The 26,446-nt window shown below is 39.7% G+C and overlaps 1 protein-coding gene across 1 annotated transcript in view; it reads right to left on the bottom strand.

Annotated features, from left to right (window-relative positions):
• LOC126271206 (formimidoyltransferase-cyclodeaminase-like) overlaps positions 1–26,446 on the bottom strand; it is a 102,544-nt gene that overhangs the window by 5,068 nt on the left and 71,030 nt on the right. Inside the window, exon 7 of the mRNA XM_049974132.1 lies at positions 12,195–12,339. Coding sequence (XP_049830089.1) covers positions 12,195–12,339 — 145 coding nt within the window. The remainder of the gene's footprint in view (positions 1–12,194; positions 12,340–26,446) is intronic.

The raw sequence follows: 26,446 nt of genomic DNA, 5'->3' as shown, positions 1-26,446 counted from the left end.
AAGTTACTTGATTTAATAAGAAATGTAATTTTTTATTAATACACATATTTATATTTTCATTGTTTTACACTTGCTTATATACTATATTTGTACTTTTATTGTTGAGGCTATGAATGAACGACATTTTAGGTGATCCAGCTCATGAGCATGTGACGTACAACAAGCCCTGTGAAAAGCAATCACATATAATCAGTCATATCGTATGCCATTCCGATCATATAACTGAACAGCTCTGGTGATGGTGCTTGTAACACTATATCCCTGATACAGCACATATCCAGAGCTTCGCCTTTAAATTTCTTTTGCGCAGCGGTATTTGCAAGTCTTTTCCATTTTTCCGATGACGATATTTGGATGTTCATTGTATTTTTTCATGGAATCTTAATGGAAAGCCTGAAGTTCATAACGGTAATTTCCATGCACCGTAACTCATTGATTTTCGCACAGAGTGGCCATTCCTGCTCTATCTTGTTTATTTCGCACTTGACGGTGATTAGCTGGTTCATGGTTTGTAAGTGAACTCTTCCTTAATGTTGGCTATTAGTTCTTCACTTTGCCTTTCTGTTACAATATTTGTTGCACTCCTTCTTACAGTATTTGTTGCACTCCTAGAATTTTCATAAATCGTCTTTCCATTTCTTCTTCTGTTTTGTTTCTACATGCATCTTTTCTTCTTTGCGAATTCACATAAGATTGTGTAAACACTTTTGCGACCCACTTCATCTTTTGAACATTCAAAATATTTTTTTTCGAAAAACTTACCATTTTAACATTCATTTTTTACTTTTTGGTATTTTTCTCTTTGATCATCTATTGTTCGTTGTTAAATGTGACAAACGAAAATCCACTAAACTGCGACTAATATCGACGATCGAAATTTGGTATGTTCTGTTTAGATATTCTATAACATTCAAGTATATTCGAGTTCGGAAATTGAAGAAATTTCGCGAGAATTTAGCCTTCTGCGTCTTAGAGAATGGATATGTAATTTTTTTAAATATTTTAGTATTTTCTGTGAGTTTAAATTTTGGAACTTTCTAGAAAATTATATAAGAATTTAAAAAAATGTGAAAGATTTATGCCGTATCTTTTAAATATTTCTACATCTACATCTACATGGAAACTCTACAAATCACATTCAAGTGCCTGGCAGAGGGTTCATCGAACCACCTTCACAATTCTCTATTATTCCAATCTCGTATAGCGCGCGGAAAGAACGAACACCCATATCTTTCCGTACGGGCTCTGATATCCCTTATTCCCTATGTAGATCGCTGTCAACAAAATATTTTCGCATTCTGAGGAGAAAGTTGGTGATTGGAATTTCGTGAGAAGATTGTGTCCCAACGAAAAACGCGTTTCTTTTAACGATGTCCACCCCAAATCCTGTATCATTTCAATGACACTCTCTCCCCTATTTTGCAATAATACAAAATGTGCTGGCCTTCTTTGAACTTTTTCGATGTACTCTGTCAGTCCTACCTGGTAAAGATCCCACACCGCACAGCAGTATTCTAAAAGAGGATGGACAAGCGTAGTGTAGGCAGTATCCTTAGTAGGTCTGTTACATTTTCTAATTGTCCTACCAATAAAACGCAGCCTTTGGTTAGCCTTTCCCACAACATTTTCCATGTGTTCCTTCCAATTTAGCTACATAATTCTATTCATAGCTGTTTTTGATAGTTATAATTATTAATAATTATTGATAATAATGTTATTTTTGTTATTTTAGTCGCTACAGATAAATACGAATGTGAGAAAACGATTTTGCCACCCAGAGTCACCCATTTCCACCCACCACGACGTAACTCCCTTCCTAATAGCAGGAGGCCAAGAGCTGTCTGCCATCACAACAGCGAGAGAGTGAAAGTGGGTGGTCATGGAGAAAAGTGTGTCTTTACATGCACACGCTTGCCTTTTATTCGTATATATTGATATAATGATTAACCACAGAAATAACAGAATTTCAAAATAACCTAAATCGTTAATGTTGCAATAGCTCTCCTTTCAGGAGAGCTCTGGCAAAGTATAGAGGAACAAAAGATCTTTTAGAAGTATGTAATATTACGAATATTTTGTGCTTCCTTGAAAAGATTGCAATCCTTTTCCTGGGCTTTGACCTATATTCAAGGCGTCAGCATATTAACTTCGGTATTTGGCAATGTTTGTAGCAGAGGGTGACCGGCTACCCCTCCAGTCGCCACCTCTTCTCTCTCCCCTCTACCGGCATTGGTTTACCCTCACTGTCAGTGTCTGGTATTATACAGGGTGATTCAAAAAGAATACCACAACAATAGGAATTTAAAACTCGGCAACGACAAAAGGCAGAGCTAAGCACAATCTGTCGGCGAATTAAGGGAGCTATAAAGTTTCATTTAGTTGTACATTTGTTCGCTTGAGGCGCTGATGACTAGGCGTCAGCGTCAGTTGATGCTAAGATGGCGACCGCTCAACAGAAAGCTTTTTGTGTTATTGAGTACGGCAGAAGTGAATCGACGACAGTTGTTCAGCGTGCATTTCGAACGAAATATGGTGTTAAACCTTCTAATAGGTGGTGTATTAAACGTTGGTATAAACAGTTTACAGAGAATGGGTGTTTGTGCAAAGGGAAAAGTTCTGGACGGCCGAGAACGATGGATCGGCCGCCAGGCAGCCCGTGACAGAGCACTTCATCACTGGCCTCCAAGAAGCCCTGATCTTACCCCCTGCGATTTTTTCTTATGGGGGTATGTTAAGGATATGGTGTTTCGGCCACCTCTCCCAGCCACCAATGATGATTTGAAACGAGAAATTACAGCAGCTATCCAAACTGTTATGCCTGATATGCTACAGAGAATGTGGAACGAGTTGGAGTATTGGGTTGATATTGCTCAAGTGTCTGGAGGGGGCCATATTGAACATATCTGAATTTGTTTTTGAGTGAAAAAAAAACCTTTTTAAATACTCTTTGTAATGATGTATAACAGAAGGTTATATTATGTTTCTGTCATTAAATACACATTTTTAAAGTTGTGGTATTCTTTTTGAATCACCCTGTACTATGTGTAAGTATATGGACGATTTTTAATTGTTTGCATACCATGAACGTGAAGCGAGACATGTGTATCAGCCCGCTATTCACCTAGTCGAATGTGGGACGCCGCCTAAAAGCCACATAAAGCCTGATAGGTGCCCCTCCCCGAATCCCGGAAACGGCATGCTAGCGCACAACCATCGGGTCAAGTCTCTGTTTTTAGGGCGTTTATGCTGACCACAGTCATTACAGTGACTGGCTCTGAAGAGAAGAAGAGTTCACAATTCTTGTACAAACTAAGCATAAGAAATGTAAAAAAAATGCAACTATTATCATTAATCAGGGTCGCAGTGAATTATCGCTCCAGCTTTTACAAATGGATTAGGTTGTTGTGGTCTTAAGCTCGAAGACTGGTTTGATGCAGCTCTCCATGCTTTTCTATCCTGTGCAAGCCCCTTCATCCCCGAGTAACTACTGCAACCTACATCCTTCTGAATCTGCTTACTATCATTTCTTGCTCTTCCTCTACAATTTTTATCTCCACACTCCCCTTCAGTGCTAAACTAGTGACCGCTCAATGTCGTAGATAGGTCCTAATAAACGCTCCATTCTTCTAGTCAGGTTGTGCCACAAATTTCTTTGTTCCCCAGATCGGTTCAGTACCTCCTGATTAGTTACGTGATCTAGCCCTGTAATCTTCAGAATTCTTCTGTCACACCACATTTCAAAATCTACTATTTTCTTCTTGTGGAAACTGTTTATCGGCCATGTTTCAAACGGTTCAAACAGTTGTAAGACCTATGGGACTTAACATCTGAGGTCATCAATCTCCTAGACTTAGAACTACTTAAACCTAACTAATGTGAGGACATCACACACATCCATGCCCGAGGCAGGATTCGAACCTGTGACCGTAGCAGCAGCGTGGTTCTAGAATGAAGCGCCTAGAACCGCTCAGCCTCAGCGGCCGGGGCCCACATTTCACTTTCATATATGGTTACACTCCATACAAATTCTTTCAGAAAAGACTTTTTAACGCTAACAATTTTCTCTTTTTCAGAAACGATTTTCTTGCCATTGCCGGTGTATGTCATCAATTATTTTGCTGTGCAAATAGCAAAACTCATCTACTAACTGATTTAATTCAGTCATCAACAAACCTCAAAGTTCTTATTTCTTCTCCCTGAACTTTAATTCCTACTCCAAATTTTTCTGTTGTGTGCTTTATTGCTTGCTCATTGCACAGATTGAATACCACAAGGATTGGCTAAACCTTGTCGCACTCCCTTCTCAACAACTTCCATAACCCTCGACTCTCACAACTGTCGTCTGGTTTCTGTACAAGTTGTAAACAGCCTTTTGATCCTTCTATTTTACGCCTGCAACCCTCATAATTTCAGACTATTCCGATTAAAGTTGTCAAAAGTTTTCTTCAAGTCTACAAATGCTGTAAATGTAGGTTTGACTTTTCTTAACCTGTCTTATGAGAGAAGTCGTCGGGTCAGTATTAACTCGCATGTTCCTACATTTCTCTGGAATCGAAACTAGTCTTGCCCAAGGGAGACTTCTACAAGTATTTCCATTCTTGACTTATTAAACTGAAAATTCGTTAATATTCACATCTATCGGTACATGCTTTCTTTGGAATTGGAATTATTATATTCTTCTTGAAGTTTGAGGATATTTCTCTTGTCTCATATATCTTGTTCACCAGATAAAAGAGTTTTGTCATGGCTGGCTTTCTCAAGTCTATCAGCAGTTCTAAAGTAATGTTGTCTACTCCAGGACCTTGTTTCGATTTAGTCTTTCCGTGCTCTTTCAAATGTTATCGCAGTATCATATCTCCCATCTCATCTTCATCAGGAAACAAAGGGTGTTATTAAGAAAGAGACATGTATTAAGCTATCAGGCATCATCCAACTGGGAACTAATTACATGTGGGGTCCCAAAAGCTTCACTTTAGGGCCCTTACTTTTTCTTGTGCGTATCAATGACCTTTCATCAGTAACATTATCAGATGCCAAGTTCGTTTTGTTTGTCGATGATACAAACATTGCAATAAATAGAAAATCAAGTGTAGTCTTATAAAGATCGGCTAGTAAAATATTTGTGGACATTAATCACTGGTTCCTAGCCAATCCTTTGTAACTACACTTTGAAAAAAAAAAAACAAAAAAAAAACACACACACACACTACATGCAGTTCAGAACTTGTAAGTGGTGTCCCAGGAGTATATGCCTAGCATACGATGACAAGCAGATAGAAGAAGTAGACAGTGTTAAATTCTTGTGATTACAGCTTGATAATAAATTTAACTGGGATAGCACACCACAAAACTGATGAAGTGTCTTAACAAATCTCTATTTGCAATGAGAATTCTGTCAGACAGAGGGGATATAAAATTGAAAAAGCTGGCATACTATGCTTACTTTCATTTCATAATGTTATATGGGATTATTTTTTGGGGTAATTCATCAAGCCAAGTTAAAGTTTTCCGGACACAAAAACGTGCAGTAAGCGTTATATGTGGTGTGAATTCAAGAACATCCTACAGATGCCTGTTTAGGGAACTAGGGATACTAACTTCTGCTTCCCAATATATTTATTCCTTAATGAAATTTGTCATTGAAATATATCACTTTTTCAAACCAACAGCTCAAGTCATGGAATCAATACTAGAAATAAGAATAAACTTCACAAGGATTTTAAGTCACTTACTCCTCTTGTAGAAAAACGTGTGCATCATTCAGGAACACACATTTCCAGTAACTTGCCAGCAGCCATAAAAAGCTTAACAACCAATGAAATTCTGTTTAAGAGAAGCCTGAAGGATTTATTGACAGCCAACTCCTTTTACTCCAAGTACAGTAGAACTTCTGCACTATTTCAGTGCAGTAATGTGTTCATTGTAAATAAGTATTGTAGTAGTTCTATTACATGTTTATTACCTCATTAATAAAAAACATTTTTTATTTTAAATTCAGTGCATTACTGTTTGTGAAATGATTCTTTCATATATTGCTCATTAAAAAAATGATGATCATTCCACTTGGGACCTGTGGAAGGTATATTAGCTTATTGGTTTCAGTTGTAAATATTTGTCATGTATTATTTCCCCTTCATTTCATCCGTTTGCAGTACTCCACATCCTGGAGGACCTCCTCACTATGGATTAATTGGAATGAAAGTAAATCTAATCTAATCTAATCTACATTCCCTTCCATTTCTATAATATTGCCCTCAAGTATATCTCCATTCATAAACCCTCTATATGCTCCTTTCATCTTTCAGCTTTTCCTTCTTTATTATAGACTGGTTTTCCATGTAATCTCTTGATATTTTTACAGTTGCTTCTCGTTCCTCTGAAGGTCTGTTTAATTTTTCTGTAGGTAGTAGCCATTTTTCCTCCAGTGATATATGATTGTAAATCCTTAGGTTTCTCCTCAAGTCATTTTTGCTAGCCATTTTGCACTTCCTGTTAATTTTTTAGACATTTGTTTTCCTTTTTGCATGTTTCATTTGCTGCATTTTTATATTTTCTCCTTTCATCAGTTAAATTCTATATATTTTATGTTACGCAAGGATTTTTTACTAAGCCTCGTCTGTTTTCCTCTTTGAGCCTTTGCTGCCTTCGCTATTTAATCTCTCCAAGCTTCCCATTATTCTTCTACCATATTCTTTTCTCTTGTTTTTGGTTAATCGTTCCCTAATGCCCCCTATGAAACTTTCAACAACCCACAGTTCCTTCAGCTTATCCAGATGCCATCTCTTTAATTTCTTACCTTCTTGCAATTACTTCATTTTGAATCTACAGTTCATAACCATTAAATTGCTGTCAGAGTTCACATTACCCCTGTAAATGTTTTACAATTTAAAATCTGGTTCCGAAATCTCTGACTTACCATTATATATTTAGTCTGAAATCTTTCAGTGTCTTCATGTCTCTTTCACGTATAAAACCTTCTTTCATGAGTCTTAAACCAAATATGAGGGATGATTAAATTATTCTCTGGGTAAAATTCTACCAGGCTGCTTCCACTTTCATTCCTTTCTCCCAGTTCATGTTCACATACTATTTTCCCTTCTCTTCCCTTCCCTACTATCGTATTCCAGTTTCTCACCATTATTAAACTGACTGTCTGAATAATTTCTTTTATTTCATGATACATTTCTTCAATCTCTTCATCGTCTCCGGAGCTAGTTGGCATATTAACTTGTAATACTGTGGTGGATATGGGCTTTGTGTCTATCTTGGCTACAATAATGCGTGCACTATGCTGTTCATACTAACTTTTTTTATTCATTGTGAAACCTACTCCTGCATTAACCCTATTTTTTTGTATTTAAAACCGTGTATTCATCTGACCAGAAGCCTTGTTTATTCTTCCGCCGTACTTCGCTATTTCCCACTATATCTAACGTTAACCTATCCATTTACTATTTTAAATTTCCTAACTTACCTGCCCGATTAAGGGATCTAACATTCCAAGCTCCGATCCACCTAACACCAGTTTTGTTTCATCTGATAAAAAAATCCTCCCACAGTGGGGCCGTTTGGTTTAAGTTATATGGCCAGATCAGTGAATCAACCACTGTTGCCCCTGCAACTATAGAAAAGGCTGCTGCCCCTCTGCAGGAAACACACAGATACCCCTACGTTGTGGGTGCACCTACGATGCGGCTATCTGTATCACTGAGGCACGTTAGCCTCCCCACCATCGGCAACGTCCATGGTTCATGGGTGGGTACAAATGGATATGACTGAAAATAACAGCGATAGTGACCAAAACAAACATATCGGTAGGAGTGGAAAGTGGATGGTGAAAAAGTGAGCTGTCACCTTTTAATGATCGTCCAGGTTTTACTGAAATCAGGAATTGCATTGCCTGTGTAAAAAAAAAAAAAAAAAAAAAAAAAAAGAGGATATTATCTGCTTCATAAAGGCATATTTTTCAATGATAGTGAAATTTAGTGCATTAAATTATTTGTGTTTCATTTGTGTTTGCGTTTTCGTTTTAAGTGGAGTACAGTCTCTTGGTGATGTTCGAAAATTTAAAGCCGTGAAAAGGCCATTTGATCCTGGTTTTGAAGGGCACAATCCTCAGACTACCTGAAAATGTCGCACACTGAGCGCACTCTCAGTAGTTGACGAGTGCTTTATGCAGTATCATTTCAAGATTTTGATTAAGATTCGTTACCCACAGGCAAAAAAGGCTCATATCAAGAGTAACCACTCCACAGTGAGATTGATATCTACGATATTGCCCCATGAATTTCAACAATGTTTGCAACATTACAAGAGGATTTGCAGTTTCTTGAAAAACTGAGTACCGGAGAGTGAGAGCCAGTAGTAAGTACACAACACGTGTGGTAGTCTAGGTTCTGCTCATAGCAGCGCAGAACCACCTGCATTTATTGTCACGTGTCGGGCAACGTTTGAGAACCAGTACTTAACACAGACTGTAAAGCCTTTCTTTGGTTGTCGTCCTGTATCTTGTTTGAGAACTACAGCGACAGGTTGAGGATGACTGGCACGTACTTGGAGATACGCGACCACTCTCCCAATAGTCCTCTCTCAAATGTACATGCTAGGCAACGACAGTAGTAGTAAGAAGTGCCCTCCACCAAGTAAAACGGCTTGTAGAGTATTTATGTACATAAAAACAAAACTTAAATAAGAAACTTCATGGCAGAGTAAAATTGTGTGCTGGACCGAGACTCGAACTCGGGACCTTTGCCTTTCACGGGCAAGTGTTCTGGAGTCTCGGTCCAGCACACAGTTTTAATCTGGCAGGAAGTTTCACATCAGCGCACACTCCGCTGCAGAGTGAAAGTCTCATTCTGAAAAATTAAATAGGTTTATATTTGGCACTTGGCGATTACTGTCAAAAATAGGCGGATTGTAGTGGAAGAACTGGCAGGGGCACTATATGCAAAACACAGGAAGCGCAAAATGTCAAAAAATAGTGAGGAGTTTTATGAGAGAAGGTAATGAATGTGGGATTTGGGTTACATGGAATTGTTTCCTGAGGAACTGTGGAGAGAAGAGAAAAGGCTTAGAGGTGTGATGCAGACGGACATCCAGCGCATTCTGGTCCCTCCTGCGGCGTGGATGTGGATGAGCCTTTGCTCTATGTGTGTGTGCGCGCGCGCGCGCGCGCGCGTGTGTGTGTGTATGTGTGTGTGTGTGTGTGTGTGTGTGTGTGTGTGTGAGTATAATTGTATACTTCGAACGTAAACGCGATAAATGTAAATAGAATGGCGAATAAATATCACTAGGACATTTAAAATTGATGATATTTACGTGTTTGTACCATGTAATTGTGTGCTCATAAATAAAGAGGCGCAATGACAACTGTTACGTTTGAAAAGAGAGGAACATAGACATCAGTTTGCTGCGGACTATAGCGTGGAGTACTTATCACATCTAATCTCACGCAGAGATAATGTGACAAAGAAAGTAATTCATTTTCCACTGTCACTGCGAGTTCCAATATTATGAAACACACATTCATCTATTGTAACATCATCGTGCGTGGCATTTTGCACTCACAAATGATAACGCCTTCGAATTCCCTTAAAGTTGCGTTAAGATAATTTTTTATAGTGTCCATTCCTTCATTCCTGCCTTAATGGGGGTATTGTATTGAAGTTTAACGTATTTATGTTTCACCAGTTGAAAGCACGCACATGGAGATCTAAATGTATCGTTTATTTTATTTATAAACACCGAGTCCCAATTAGCAGATATTAAAATCCACAACTCCCGTTGATATACTTATCCTGTGGTCGTTGGTTGTCCCGAGTTACAGGTCCGAAGATCTACTGTATCATTCAGACGATCTTGGCTTTATAAATAACAAACAGAAACGTTGAATAGTGTTCGTTCAGTATTGTTCTGTTCGAAAACAAGAACATTCTGCTCCTGGCTTAGTCAGCGTTGCCAACATATTAACTAATAAAATCGGAAAATCACAGTCACAGGCCTAGCTAAGCCAAGCCCAATAGACTCCAGAAATCTCCACATAAATCCCAACCTCCAGTTGACACTGCCTCTTTTCTTCTGGTGCGTTGTGACATCACTCCCACAGCGTCAAACAACCTCCAAGTCAGGATTAAAGACACATTTTGTGAATGAAATAAGTTTTACCTAATTTTAACTTAACTGATTGGCCTACTGTAGGAATGATTCAGAGCATCTATGTAAATGATCTTCGGAGTCTCTAACAAATTATTGATTCTGTTTGCATGCAAATCATGTTTACAATATAACGATTGAATCGGTCTGAATTGGGGAAGAAGGGTGCTCGTGTGTGTACAGGGTTAGGGGAGCGGGGAGAGAGAGAGAGAGAGAGAGAGAGAGAGAGAGAGAGCTAGAAATATGAGAAAAACAAAAATCGCTAGAAAAATACCATGTCGTAAAAAAGTGAAACGGAATGTTGTTGTTATGTGTATTAAACGATACCATTTCCTAAGATAATTATGAAACTGAAACTGGATTTCGTCTATTCAGAATATTAAGTGAATTATCTATTTACCTTTAGTGATGTTTCACCAAATTAATAGCAACCAAAACCTCGTTTTTTACGCAAAACTTGTTATCAGAATCAGAATAGTTGATGTCTTGTTTCTATTGAATAGCCTTTATTGCACTAAAAGGTTTTTCTGAAAAAAAGATCAAAATTAAGATGAGCAGCGCATGTAGATTAGATTAGATGTATTTTTCATTCCAGTTGTTTCTTAGTGAGGAGATCTTGTGGAATATGGAACCGATCACTAAATATTCACCGAATAAAAACAGATATGCTAATGAACCTGCCACAGATCCCAAATAAAATTGCCCTTGTGGATGAAAAAAAAAAGCATTTTTACGTTTAAAAGGACATAAAACTTGTCATCCAATATTAAGTGTTCAATATCCTTAGGCGCATATGATAATTCGTAGGCTATTGCAAGACGCATCATCAAATAAAAAATACAAACATTTTACAAAACTTTTTTATAATGATACCATCGCTGCACAAAATTTGTACAGAAATCAGGGAGTACGCAGTATTCACATTATGCGGTATTATAAACAACATACACGCATCAATTGCTTCTTCTAAGTGTATCCGTTACAATCTCGACGTAAGTTTGTGTAGTTTTTGCTTTATTACTTCGCTTCTGAAGTAGTGAATATAATCCTTGACGACGAAAATATTAAATCACTGGTGCGAATCTGTTTCCCACCGCTTGTTTTATCACTAGATTTTGTTAATCAAAGAACGAGCAATATGTTTTGGCTGCTCTCGTAATTCCACATTTGCTATATTTCTGGGTGGAATGTTGACTTTGACCTTGGTGATTGAAGCCACTGCACACCGATAAATAATTATTAATAATTAAGGCAATCTAAAAATTTCGCTTATTGATAATTTAGTTATTTGGAACCTACTGTTGCTTATCCTATTCCTGTTTAAGTGTTTTGTTATAGAGTTTTTGTTGTGGCATCCAGTAACGTGTACGACCTACGCTGTTACGAGAGAGGTATTGAACAGGCGAGAGAGGTATTGAATAATTCCCCTCCTCGCACACCAGTGTTAATTAAGGAAGAACTGACCCGCAGCATAATCTTCGGAACAATTACTAGCTGTCCAGTTGGTAAGGCTTTACAAACAGTCAGTGTGGGATAAATATCCCGCTATTATTAATTGAAACATAATAGAATATCAGTAGGATACAACAAGCTCTCACATCAAACATTGCAGGTTTAGTTCATGAGAGGTACCCTCACAAAACCTATAAAGTAATTGCGAATAAGAGGTGCTTCTGACTTGGAATACATGTTAGTAAAGCTGAGTATAATTTTTAAAGGAGAAACTAAGTACGAAACGTTGGACCACATGAAGAAAGCTGATTAAGTAAGTAGAAGGAAAGTAATCGATATGGGAAGGAACGGGTAATTTCAAGCAGTGTGGTGTAGCAGCCCAAAGTACCTGAAGTGTTGCATCAGAACCAACTTTTATTACATAAAATTTTACTTTACATTTTATAGAAGAGTTTTCATCTGAAGCAGTCGATTAGGAATAGATTGACTAGGCGTAGTAGAACTCTGATTATTGAAAAGAGCAGCGAAGTAAGTAGAATTACATCACTTGTCGAGAAAAAGAGCCACGTTTGAGGGTGTTGTGGGCTTACCAGAGCTGCCAGCAGGGCCGATACTGAACCACCACCCGGTGCTGGAGTTCTGGCCGAAACTGAATTCACAAATTCTGTTAATGTCAGCTTCGACAGATTTCCAGAATTCTGTGTGTCTTTCAGCCTGTATTCCAGTATTCTTTCCCTGAAAAATCAAGAATGAAAAAAAAAGTGCAACATTTTGCTTAGACAAGCAAAAAGCGTAAAGACAACAGAGTAAAGAACAAAGAAAAATAGATGATGTGGGACACATATCGTCCTTCCCTCTTTTGGCGATCGTTCCTCGTCGCCTTTCTGAAAACAGGAACCGAATCTACGGTCACAACGTCATAGGCCTATGCATGAAAGCTACGTACTCGCTTAATACGGTATGTCTTGTCTGTCAAATCAGTTTTCGGAGTAAGCGACAATACGTTTCATAAAACGTGTCTGATGCTTCAGTAGTGACACCGTTTCGATATTAGTTGTATGTTTCACCCGCTGTATTCACGATAGCCATTTGTATTTGGAACATGTCAACGGAACACAGATGCACGCATTTGCTTCACGCTATCATTTCAGGCCTCTAATTGGCTACTTAGTCATTACTGCATACTGCGGATGGTTCTTGTAAAGAAATCCAAGTCTATTCGATATATAAAAGTAGTAAGACATTTAGTTTCCCACCGTATAGCAAAGAGTTCTATTGGTGCGTATTTCACCATTTTCTTTATGAATTCTATACAGGGTGATCCATTGATCGTGACCGGGCCAAATATCTCACGAAATAAATGTCAAACGCAAAAAAAACTACAAAGAACAAAACTTGTCTAGATTGAAGGGGGAAACCAGATGGCGCTATGGTTGTCCCGCTAAATGGCGCTGCCATAGGTTAAACGGATATCAACTGCGTTTTTTAAAAATAGGAGCCCCCATTTTTTATTACATATTCGTGTAGTACGTAAAGAAATATGAATGTTTTGGTTGGACCTCTTTTCTCGCTTTGTGATAGATGGTGCTGTAATAGTCACAAACATAATGGTAGACGAACAATTGGTAACAGGTAGGTTTTTTAAATTAAAATACAGAACGTAGGTACGTTTGAACATTTTACTTCGGTTGTTCCAATGTGATACATGTACCTTTGTGAACTTATCATTTCTGAGAACGCATGCTGTTACAGCGTCATTACCTGTAAATACCACATTAATGCAATAAATACTCAAAATGATGTCCGTCAACCGTGGTCGTGCGGTAGTGTTCTCGCTTCCCACGCCCGGGTTCCCGGGTTCCCGGGTTCGATTCCCGGCGGGGTCAGGGATTTTCTCTGCCTCGTGATGACTGGGTGTTGTGTGATGTCCTTAGGTTAGTTAGGTTTAAGTAGTTCTAGGTTCTAGGGGACTGATGACCATAGATGTTAAGTCCCATAGTGCTCAGAAGCCATTTGTCCGTCAGCCTCAATGCATTTGGCAATACGTGTAAAGACATTCAACAGCGAGTAGTTCGCCTTCCACAATGTTCGCACATGCATTGACAATGCGCTGACGCATGTAGTCAGGCGTTGTCGGTGGATCATGATAGCAAATATCCTTCAACTTTCCCCACAGAAAGAAATCCGGAGACGTCAGATCCGGTGAAAGTGTCGGCCATGGTATGGTGCTTCGACGACCAATCCACCTGTCATGAAATATGCTATTCAATACCGTTTCAATCGCACGCGAGCTGTGTGCCGGACATCCATCATGTTGGAATTACATACCCATTCTGTCATGCAGTGAAACATCTCGTAGTGGCATCGGTAGAACATTACGTAGGAAATTAGCATACATTGCACCATTTAGATTGCCATCGATAAAATGGGGGCCAATTAACCTTCCACCCATAATGCCGCACCATACATTAACCCGCCAAGGTCGCTGATGTTCCACTTATCGCAGCGATCGTGGATTTTCCGTTGCTCAATAGTGCATATTATGCCGGTTTACGTTACCGCTGTTGATAAATGACGCATCGTCGCTAAATAGTACGCGTGCAAAAAATCTGTCATCGTTCTGTAATTTCTCTTGTGCCCAGTGGCAGAACTGTACACGATGTTCAAAGTCGTCGCCATGCGATTCCTGGTGCATAGAAATAGGGCACGGGCGCTATCGATGTTGATGTAGCATTCTCAACGTTTTTGAAATTCCCGATTCTCGCGCAATTTGTCTGTTAATGATGTGCGGATTAGCCGGGGCAGCAGCTAAAACACATACTTGGGCATCATCATTTGTTGCAGATCGTGGTTCACGTTTCACATGTGGCTGAACACTTCCTGTTTCCTTAAATAACGTAACTATCCGGCGAGCGTTCTGGGCAGTTGGTTGATGTCGTCCAGGATACTGAATAGCATACATAGCACACTCCCGTTATACATTTTGATCACAATAGCTATACACCAACACGATATTGACCTTTTCCGCAATTGGTAAACGGTCCATTTTTAACACGGGTAATGTATCACGAAGCAAATACCGTCCGCACTGGCGGAATGTTACGTGATACCACGTACTTATACGTTTGTAACTATTACAGCGCGATCTATCACAAAGGGGAAAAAAGTGGTCCAACTAAAACATTCATATTTCGTTACGTCCTACACGAATATGTAATAAAAAATGGGGGTTCCTATTTAAAAATACGCAGTTGAAATCCGTTTGGCCTAAGGCTGCGCCATCTAGCGGGGCAACCATAGCGCCATCTGGATTCCCCCTTCAAGCTAGACGAGTTTCGTTCTTTGTAGTTTTTTCGTTTGACGCTTATTTCGTGAGATATTTGGCCCGGTCACTATTAATGGACCACCCTGTGTAGTGGAGGCTAGTGCAAATAATTTTTCCCTCAAGAACCGTATTTCTGAATGTCACTAGCAATATCAAATTTCACTTTCTTGTACAGCTGAACGGAAAGCGCTAGACCTTGCGGGGCAAGAAACTGAGCTAGATACAGATCGACCATTGGTTTGGTACATCAGCCACCGGTTTTCCGCGTTCGTTTAGGAAAATGCAGGGCTGCTATCCAATTTACGAATCACAAATATGAAAACACAAACAATTAAAATCGATAACACACATAACAAAGTTCACAAAGCGTACCGGTAACCATAAAGTTTTGGCTATCGCATCGAAAAGAAAAAGTTACGTAATTAATATTTAGTTTATACGCGAGTACATGTCTGCAGCCCCGGCTCATACTGAAATTTCCTCACCGTAGTATCGTAGCATGCCGCTAGACCGTTTAAAATAAAATGCCACACCCCATCTGTACTTTAGCAATGTGATACGCACTTTACACTGTAGTAGGGCCTATTTCAGAAATATCTATAAGTGTTTACAGAGGAAATAATTGTTCATAAATCGAACTAGAATCCTCGAGCCCTCCTGCGCCACTCAGACAGAGGTATCACTTTGATATCAGTCTGAAGAAATAAACGAGCCGTTTGTTGTGAAATCTCTATACTATTTCGCCATTCACCGTGAAACTACTGTGAATTTCACGCCCCCTACAGCTTAGGTCCCGACTGCACTCTTGGAAATATCTTAAAACTTTCAAGTCAACAGTTACAACTTCAGATGTGTGAGCTATCCCAGTGAAAATTTACTACAGTGCAGTACTGCTGTTTATCTTCGTATTCCGATAAGATGAGGGTGGGCGGATGTTACGGATAATGTTGCTGACCGCATGCGAGACACGAGGAGGCGGCCGGCGGTTCTGTTTCTGCGCTGCACTTCCGCGTTGGGTGAACAGTGAAGCCACTGACAACAACTACGTTAACAGTCCAGAGAAGAGTCCGTTTTGTGGTGTAGAAGAGCATTGTATATCACCGTACATTAAAGTAGCACGGCGAAGACCCTTTTTGGTCAGCTTGTATTTATCACACATTCTGTTTGGACTATTGACCGGCTGAGCAAATACAGTACCTGATCAAATGTTCCGGAGTCCTGTTAGTGGGCAGTAACATGGGTTGTCCCCTCCCTTCATCTTTATCACAGCTTAAATTCTGTTGGCCTCGCTTTCGAAGCAGAGAGCTTCTGTAAAGTTTGGAAGGTAGAAGACGAGATACTGGCAGAAGTAAAGCTGTGAGTATCGGGCGTGAGTCGTGTTTCGGTAGCACAGTTGGTAGAGCACTTACCCGCGAAAGGCAAAGGTCCCCAGTTCGAGTCTCGGTCGGTCACACAGTTTTAATCTGCCAGGAAGTTTCATATCAGCACACACTTCCGCGATATCCTTTCTTTCAGGAGTGCTAGTTCTGCAAGATTAACAGGAGAGCTTCTGTAAAGTTTGAAAGGTAGGAGACGAGATACTGGCAGAAGTAAAGCTGTGAGTAGCGGGCGTGAGTCGTGCTTCGGTAGCTCAGTTGGTAGAGCACTTGCCCGCGAAAGGCAAAGGACCCGAGTTCGAGTTTCGGTCGGGCACACAGTTTTAATCTTCCAGGAAGTTTCACAACAGTCTGAGTCTTTACAGCAAGATCCAGATTTTACGCCGGAATCGATCTCGCGCTGAAGGCTACATAAAATTTCGCAAGAAAAGCTTAACGATTTAATTCATGTTATGGGTCTGTCAAAAAGCAGGGCATCAAGAGGGAGAAGTTTTCAATTATTTAAAGAAAAAATTTCCGCAGTTCAGCGATGCTAAGTTAAAAATGGGAATCCCATTGGACACAAATTCGAGATGGAACATTCGAAACGATCAGTCAAGGGAGAGGGAAAGCAGCTTGTGAAGCTTTTCAAAATGTCGTTTACAATTTCTTGTGAAATCAACGAGCTAAAAATTACATTCTAGCTGTCAAAAAACCCCTGAGGAAATACCAAGAGCTAGATTGCAATATTTTGCTCGGGATCTGGGGCGATTCTCGAAGTCGGTCAAGCGGCTGGTAGCTGATGGTGGGGGGGAGGGGGATGGTGAGGGGGGTCACGGGGTTTGGGGGAATGGAACATTGCTTAAAAAAAAAAGAGGGATGTGTCCTTCACCGACTAATTGGTAAAATTTGGTGTTGCTTAAAGAAGTTTTTGGTAACTGTTTCGGAGTTCAGGGTAAAAATGTATCTACAGAATGTGTGTGCCCGGGAAAATAATACGAATTGACCAAGATGTCCACCGATTTAGAGGTTTTTGTCTGGGGTCAGGAGTTTAAGTGTTGGTAGGCATACCTGGCTTATTTAGCTTTCTCGATTATTGTATGTGGTACTCGTACATTAATATACATCCAATGTATATTAATAAATAATAAGATGCCCATTTTAAGTTAAATGAGATTTATTGGTTTAGATAGTAAGCTATTTGCCGCTCTTATTCTTTTGTTAAAATGTGTTTGAAATACATTGCAACCTATATTGTTACATAATTATAAAAATAAATGATTGTATCTGTTGAAGTAATATATTTGCTGATATCTGAAGTCATTTTATCCAGTGTAATATGATAGTCTGTTGGGAGGAGGGGGGGGGGGGACTATAGACCCCATGGCCGCCACCCCCCCCTCCCTTGTCACCGCCCATGCTCAGTCAGGATCCACTCTTTAGACTCACATCTCGACTTCTTTCCAAGTAATGGTGTCGCTGTGAGGGACGAGCACGGAGAGCGCTTCCATCAAAACATTTCAACAGTGAAAGAAGGTATTAGGGCACGTGAACACATCTGTGTTTTCAGATTATTATTGGAATGCTGTGAGAGACTGCCTAAGGGTAAATTAAAAAAAGAAAAAAACGCTGAAGTAAGTAATTAAGTAGGTAAAAGACCACAGGGAGAAGTTCCATACATAGGGGTATCTTTGAATCAAGAGCTTACAAAAAAATTCTGTCGAGCTGAGAGAAGTGATATAAGATCGCTTAATGGGTACAACTGACGATAATGGTTACAAGCGAAAAGAAGAAGAATGTGATCATAGATAGTCAGCAAACATTGTAAGGGGTGTGAATTATATGTTGTATTATAGAATGATGCTCCATAAAACGAAAATTACAGACATTTGTAGATGCATTAACAAAATCACATGAAGTGCCATAGTTTGACAACCATAAATACTAGACATGGTCTTGTTGATGGTGGTACATCGTTCGCTCTGTTCCAATTCTAAAACTACCTATTATCCAGCCAGTTGTTGCGAGACTCATTGTCAGAGATCTTACACAAAAAAAATGGCAATTTTCAGAGCCTGCCCTCTCCCCCCTCCCTTTAGAGTCTCTCAGCTCCCCTTCCCCCACAGAAAATTTCTATAAATGCACTTGACCACAGTGTAATATGAGATCTGCACCACATGAAAATTGTTGTTTTTCATACAGGCCCTAGACTACATAATTAACTGGTTGTATGTGCCAGAAAAAAAAATCCGAATTTTTAATTAATATTCAAAGCCCATGTATCTGAACTGGTAATACAACATATACTGACAAGACAAAATATTATTACTACAGCCTATAGTGAGACTGAATGCTACCTGGTGGTGTTCTAACCACAGACACAGCAAAGGAAAATACACATGCAAAGCAGAGATGAATAGGGTGTCGTTCTGATGACAATAAGGGTCACAAATAGGAAAATCCACTAACATAATAGACCTTGACAAAAGGAAGATTGTTATGGCCTGATATCTGGGTATGACCATCTCAGAAGCAATAAAGCTGGTATGCTGTTTACATATTACTGCATCTATGGAAAGTAGTTGAAGGATGGTGAAACCATGAGCAGGAGACAAGTGGCTGGTAATTCACACCTCATCATAGAATGTATAGCTTTGTGGCTTACCCACTCTGTAAAGCAGGATAAATGGAAATTTGTGGCAGATCTGATGACAGAGGACATTCTGCTGTAGGAACAAGTGTTGTAGAGCACATTGTTTAGAATACTAGGTGAAACATGGAGCACTGCAGCTGATGACACATATGTCTTCCTGTGTTGATCCAACAATATCATGAGTTACAATTGCACTGGGCACAGGATCATTAAGGTTAATCACAGATTCATGGAAACGTGTTGTCTGGCCAGGCAATCACGTTTTTTGTGACACCAGGTTGACAGCATATCCAGATATGCCATCATCGAGGCAAATGCCTGCTCAAAACGTGCATTGTGCCACAGACAAACACTAGCTGGGACAGCATTATCCTATGGGGTCCACTGACCTGGGCTTCCATAGGACCTCTGGCAGTGATCAAACACATAGTGAAAGCTGTGGACTAAATGAACAGTTTGGAGACCACCTGCATCCCTTCATACTTGATAACTTCCTTGGTGGTAACAGCATCTTTCAGTAGGATAACTGCCCTTGAAGACCAGAATCGTGCTACAGTGGCCTGCGGAGTGTGATAGTGAACTCACGCTGATGTCTTTTCAACCAGATACACCTGATGTGAATTTTATGGAACACATATGGGACTAGTGATATGGGCTGGGCAAATGCCCAGCGGGTGTGACATTTATAAATGGGAATTTTCTGAGGAATTTGGCCAAAGTAGACATTTAAAATCCAGACATTTAAAAAAAGTACTTTGTAAAGTTTTTATTGCCAGAATGTATAATTTACCATTTAAAATAAGCGATTGGATGATACTCCTGATATTAAAAGTTATTAAATGTTTTCACTTAAATCTACATATCTCATTCATTACCTTTACTTCTAAGAACAAAAGGAAAGAAGAGGCAAGCTTTTTTTCCCACTAGCATTCCAACTTGCTGTAGCAAGGAAGGGTGCATGTTGCTGACATCAGCTTATCGTTGAAATGTTACCAGTTCTGTTCTTCACTCTTGGTTTCTCTCTGTCACACACACACACACACACACACACACACACACACACACACAGAGAGAGAGAGAGAGAGAAAGAGAGAGAGAGAGAGAGAGAGACATATAAAACAGTACTGTCCTTATGTCATCACTTGGTAACATGTTGTCGTTGTTGTTGTCTTCAGTCCTGAGACTGGTTTGATGCAGCTCTCCATGCTACTCTATCCTGTGCAAGCTGCTTCATCTCCCAGTACCTACTGCAACCTACATCCTTCTGAATCTGCTTAGTGTACTCATCTCTCGGTCTCCCTCTACGATTTTTACCCTCCACGCTGCCCTCCAATGCTAAATTTGTGATCCCTTGATGCCTCAAAACATGTCCTACCAACCGATCCCTTCTTCTAGTCAAGTTGTGCCACAAACTTCTCTTCTCCCCAATCCTATTCAATACCTCCTCATTAGTTACGTGATCTATCCACCTTATCTTCAGTATTCTTCTGTAGCACCACATTTCGAAAGCTTCTATTCTCTTCTTGTCCAAACTAGTAATCGTCCATGTTTCACTTCCATACATGGCTACACTCCAAACAAATACTTTCAGAAACGACTTCCTGATACATAAATCTATATTCGATGTTAACAAATTTCTCTTCTTCAGAAACGCTTTCCTTGCCATTGCCAGTCTACATTTTATATCCTCTCTACTTCGACCATCATCAGTTATTTTACTTCCTAAATAGCAAAACTCCTTTACTACTTTAAGTGTCTCATTTCCTAATCTAATTCCCTCAGCATCACCCGATTTAATTTGACTACATTCCATTATCCTCGTTTTGCTTTTGTTGATGTTCATCTTATATCCTCCTTTCAAGACACTGTCCATTCCGTTCAACTGCTCTTCCAGGTCCTTTGCCGTCTCTGACAGAATTACAATGTCATCAGCGAACCTCAAAGTTTTTACTTCGTCTCCATGAATTTTAATACCTACTCCAAATTTTTCTTTTGTTTCCTTTACTGCTTGCTCAATATACAGATTGAATAACATCGGGGAGAGGCTACAACCCTGTCTCACTCCTTTCCCAACCACTGCTTCCCTTTCATGCCCCTCGACTCTTATTACTGCCATCTGGTTTCTGTACAAATTATAAATAGCCTTTCGCTCCCTGTATTTTACCCCTGCCACCTTTAGAATTTGAAAAAGAGTATTCCAGTCAACATTGTCAAAAGCTTTCTCTAAGTCTACAAATGCTAGAAACGTGGGTTTGCCTTTTCTTAATCTTTCTTCTAAGATAAGTCGTAAGGTCAGTATTGCCTCACGTGTTCCAACATTTCGACGGAATCCAAATTGATCCTCCCCGAGGTCTGCATCTACCAGTTTTTCCATTCGTCTGTAAAGAATTCGCGTTAGTATTTTGCAGCCGTGGCTTATTAAACTGATAGTTCGGTAATTTTCACATCTGTCAGCACCTGCTTTCTTTGGGATTGGAATTATTATATTCTTCTTGAAGTCTGAGGGTATTTCGCCTGTCTCATACATCTTGCTCACCAGCTGGTAGAGTTTTGTCATGACTGGCTCTCCCAAGGCCGTCAGTAGTTCTAATGGAATGTTGTCTACTCCGGGGGCCTTGTTTCGACTCAGGTCTTTCAGTGCTCTGTCAAACTCTTCACGCAGTATCGTATCTCCCATTTCGTCCTCATCTACATCCTCCTCCATTTCCATAATATTGTCCTCAAGTACATCGCCCTTGTATAAACCTTCTATATACTCCTTCCACCTTTCTGCCTTCCCTTCTTTGCTTAGAACTGGGCTGCCATCTGAGCTCTTGATGTTCATACAAATGGTTCTCTTACCTCCAAAGGTCTCTTTAATTTTCCTGTAGGCAGTATCTATCTTACCCCTAGTGAGATAAGCTTCTACATCCTTACATTTGTCCTCTAGCCATCCCTGTTTAGCCATTTTGCACTTCCTGTCGATCTCATTTTTGAGACGTTTGTATTCCTTTTTGCCTGCTTCATTTACTGCATTTTTATATTTTCTCCTTTCATCAATTAAATTCAATATTTCTTCTGTTACCCAAGGATTTCTAGCAGCCCTCGTCTTTGTACCTACTTTATCCTCTGCTGCCTTCACTACTACATCCCTCAGAGCTACCCATTCTTCTTCTACTGTATTTCTTTCCCCTATTCCTGTCAATTGTTCCCTTATGCTCTCTCTGGTAACATAACACACTTTATAATCCATGCTAAGTCTCTGAATAATATTGAAGAATGATTATTGATAGCAAAATTATTACTGAATGTCATATCATAGGGATTTACTCACTGATGAGTATGAAATGTCTTTTGGTAGATTCTTTGGTGGCTAAATCATCCTATTATGGAGCTACAGATTCTCCTGCAATAATGGCATACCCAGTTGGTGTTGACTGAATGGTGTAATAGGTTTGTCCCTCTCAAGAGCTCTTGTTCTCTTCTGTGATCTCTCTTCCTGTTCTCTTGCAGTTGTCTCTGATTTTCAAAATTAAGTGTTCCTTGTTGAACAATTTGTCACCATTTGGATCTATCTAGTGTAGCAGCTTCCAGTCATTTGTGTTTATTCACCATTTTCTCGCATTTGACTTGAGGACATCTTTATATAATTTTCTTTGACCTCCCTTGTGTTGACCATTTTTCAATTGGGAGAACAAGATTTGAACAAGATTTGCTCAGGGAACTGGGAGTTTGGCATGCAGATGATATGACCAGCCCAGCAATGCTTGTGTATGACAATTTTTGCTTCAATGCTGGTGGAGTTGGTTTCTTCCAAAATGCTGTTGTTTGTTCACTGATCATGCCACTTTACTTTCAGTATTCTCCTTAGACATCATTGGTGTTATTTTTCTAAAGACTTTAAGTGATTTCTGTAGGTGGTCCAGGTTTCACATCAATGAAGAAATGCAGGCATGATAATGGCACTGTAGACTGTAAGCTTAGATTTAGCACTCAAATCATGGTTATCAAACACTCCTCTCAAAAGACAACCATATACAGCATTTGTAAAGTTTAGTTAGTGTTGAATTTCTGCATCTATGTTAGAATTTGCAGAAAGATGGCTTCCCAGGTATGAAAAATACTCTACAATCTCTAGAAGTGTTCCATCAGCTGTGATAACTGGAGCTGCTGCAGTGACATTTGGCGCTGGCTCATAGAGGACTTTCATTTTGTCTGTGTTAAGCTCAAGAGCAATGGATTTATGATGCATTTATGATAGTTTGTAGATCTTCCTCTGTATCTGCCAGGATAATGTTATCATCAGTGTACTGAAGCTCTATAACAGCTGTTGTGGTTATTTTGCTTTTAGCTTGGAGTCTGCTAAGGTGGAATAGCTTACTATCAGCCCTATAAGCTGTTTCAACACCCACCAATAGGTTTTTCTTAACAAGGTTAAGAATGGTTCCCACAAATATTGAGAATAGGCTAGGTGCAATAATACATCCCTGCTCGACTCCTGTGGTGATCTTAAACATTTTTCGGGGTCCATTGCGGCAAGGGCAGCAGCATTCATGTCGTCATGTAGAAGCCAAAGTATTTTTGATATGTTTTTCAGGACATCCATTACATCAGAATTTTCCAGAGTGCTTCTCAATTAACAGAGTCAAAAGCTTCAACATGGTCTATGAATACCATGTACAGGGGTTGGTTCTGTTGTTTGGATTTTTCTTGCATTTGCCTTGCAATGAAAATCATATCCAACACGCCTTGATCAAGTCTAAAGCCACTCTGAGTTTCAGGTATGGTTTTTTCAGTCACAGGAATAAGTTGGTTGGAGATAATCCTAGCAAGAATCTTTCCAGTTATTGAGAGTAATGATATTCCTTGGTAGTTTCCACAATGGGCCTTATTGCCTTTTTTTGAATATAGTAATAATAGAGGTGTCACACGGATCAGCAGGTATTGTCTCAGTGTTCCATATGTTGGTAATAAGGATGTGAAAGTTTTTGATTAATTCGGTGCCACCATTTTTAAATATGCAGTCAATATTCCATCCAGTCCATGGGCGTTATCATTCCCCAGTTGGTGGATAGATTCCTCAACCTCTTGAATGGAAGGGAGATCACCTATATGGTCTTCAAAGGGGTTTTATGGTATTTTTGTAAAAACATCCTCGTGCACCTCTGAATCTCTATTGAGAAGTTCTTCAAAGTGCTCATTCCACCAAGAGCCAATTGATACTGAGTCTTTAAAAAGTTGTGTACCATCTCTATATCAAATGGGGTTTAAGTGTTTTTGAGGGGCCACAGATCGCTTTTGTGGCAGTGAAGAAGGCTATGGAGTTGTTGGTTGCTGCTAAATTTTACATTTTAGTTGATTTTGATGCTGGATCAATTTGCCAGGCATTGTAGGCCTTTCCTTTTTTTTATCTAACATGCTTTAAATTTCGCCATTTTCGTGAAACCAGCCTTGATGTTTTCTTTTGATGAATCCAGTTGATTCTTGGCACGCCAAAAGCAAGGAGGGAAGGTTTTCAGTATTGACCAGTGTACTTCAACTTTGTCAGGATACTCAGCAGGCAACTTTTGCTTCACAATGTTCTGGAAATTCTTTTGGACTTTTTAATCTTTTAGTCATTCAGTATTTAGCAGATGTTTTGCTTGTTTCTTTTGCTTCCACCATTTGGGTGGCACTTGTTACTGAACAGACCATTCAATGATCTGTCCAGCAGTCATCAGCCTGAGCTACAGTTCTTGTAATCTCCACATCACGTCGGCCTCTAGACTGCCCAATCACGTAATCTATGAGATGCCAGTGTTTTGATCTGTGGTGTTGCCATGTGGTTTTAAACTTATTTTTCTGTCAAAAGAGAGTGTTTGTAATGACGAGATTGTGTTGTGAGCATTTAGTCAGAAGAGGAGTTCCACTGGAGCTGCCATTGTCAATACCCTCCTTACCAATAATACCTTTCGATAGGGAATAGTCTCTGCCAACTCATGCATTGAAATCACCTAGTAGAATAATTTTATCTGATTGAGGTATGGTTGATAAGAGTCAGTTTAGGTGGGTGTAGAGCTGTTCCTTCTTATCATCCTCTGAGTCTTGGGTTGGTACATATGCACTAATTATAGTGGCTTTTTGGTGTTCATGAGTTTGAGACTGAAGGTCATAAGTCTTTCATTTAGTTTGTCTAGGTCAGTGATAAGTTGATTCCTCACAGCAAACCCTCCACATTGATACAAGGCTCATTTTCATCTTTCCCTTTCCAGCAGGAAGTGTAGCCTCCAGCTTGTTCTTTTATTTGACCCTCGCCCACAAGTCTTGTTTCACTGAGAGCAACAGTATCGATGTTGCATCTTTTTAGTTTATGGGCCACAATAGCTGTTCTTTGTTGTGGTTGGTTGCTTTTGAGTCAATGAGAGTTCAATCATTCCAGGTAGCAATAATTAAGTTTCGTTTATTCCTTTTGTTTCGACCACATATGGTGTATCCTGTGGACGTGGCAATCTGGTCAAGTAGTTGGTTGGTTAGGATTGTGTTTAGGGCACCTTTGCAAGCCCCCTCCCCATGCAGGATGAGCAGAGTGGATTCTGAATAGGCATGCTCAGTCAGAGGTGCAGCACATGAGTTACTCTACAGCCTCCTCGAGTAAAATGGCAATCACACGCCTGCCGCCTACATGCCGGTTTGTCACTAAGAGCTTCCAGATTACACAGTCCTGCTCCTATCGCAACTTGCTGATGTCTGCAGGGCTTTCCTATATTGGTCTGATGGTACTGTCCTCCAAAATATGCCTGTGCATATATTTTTTAACATTTAAAAGTTCCTGCACAACAACAATCACACTGTCCCCGACAGCTTTGTAATCTTGGTCCAGTGGCATAGTGACTGATGACTGAAGACACAAAAACTGCTGAGGCATTTTGGGCCCCTGGGACAGGTTGTGGTGGAAGGAAGGAAGATGGGCGAGGAAAGGAAAGAAAGAAGGGACATTGGAAGACAGACTTGATCTGGCTCCTCTGCTGAGATTCGTCTGGCTAGGTTGGACCTGCCAGTAGCTATGCTACTGCCTGCATAGCTCCCAGCTTCACTGGAGTACACAAACTCTTCCACCTGCACAGACAGTGCTATGGTAAGGCGATGCCTCGTGGGATAGATCACCAAATTTGTTAAACAACTGACATGTGTTTCTTGATGATAAATGTATTCTTAAATGTTAAACTGTTTTCATTAAAAAAACATAAAAAGGGCTTTGTTGTCAGATGTAGTGACTTTTGAGATAGATTATAGTTTTCTATTCTGCTCCTTTCTTTATCTAATCTCGTATGACTACACTGCTGTGAAGATAAAATGAGAACACTAACATATATTTAAAAACAAAGAATCAATGCCCACCTTGCAGCTACTCTTCTTGATACAGTAGTAGAAGGTAGTAACCTAAAGCCTATCAAGGTGCCTGATGTAATAAGCTTAGTTTGCAGCACAGCCAAAAACCTGGACTAAATATCATTTAAGTTAGAGAGAACTTAGCTGATTATAGGGACAAAC

This window comes from Schistocerca gregaria, chromosome 1 (assembly GCF_023897955.1).
Source record: "Schistocerca gregaria isolate iqSchGreg1 chromosome 1, iqSchGreg1.2, whole genome shotgun sequence".
Classification (NCBI taxonomy): Eukaryota; Metazoa; Arthropoda; class Insecta; order Orthoptera; family Acrididae; genus Schistocerca; species Schistocerca gregaria.
Note: the sequence above shows the minus strand (reverse complement) of the source record. Positions and strands in the feature narration are given on the sequence as shown.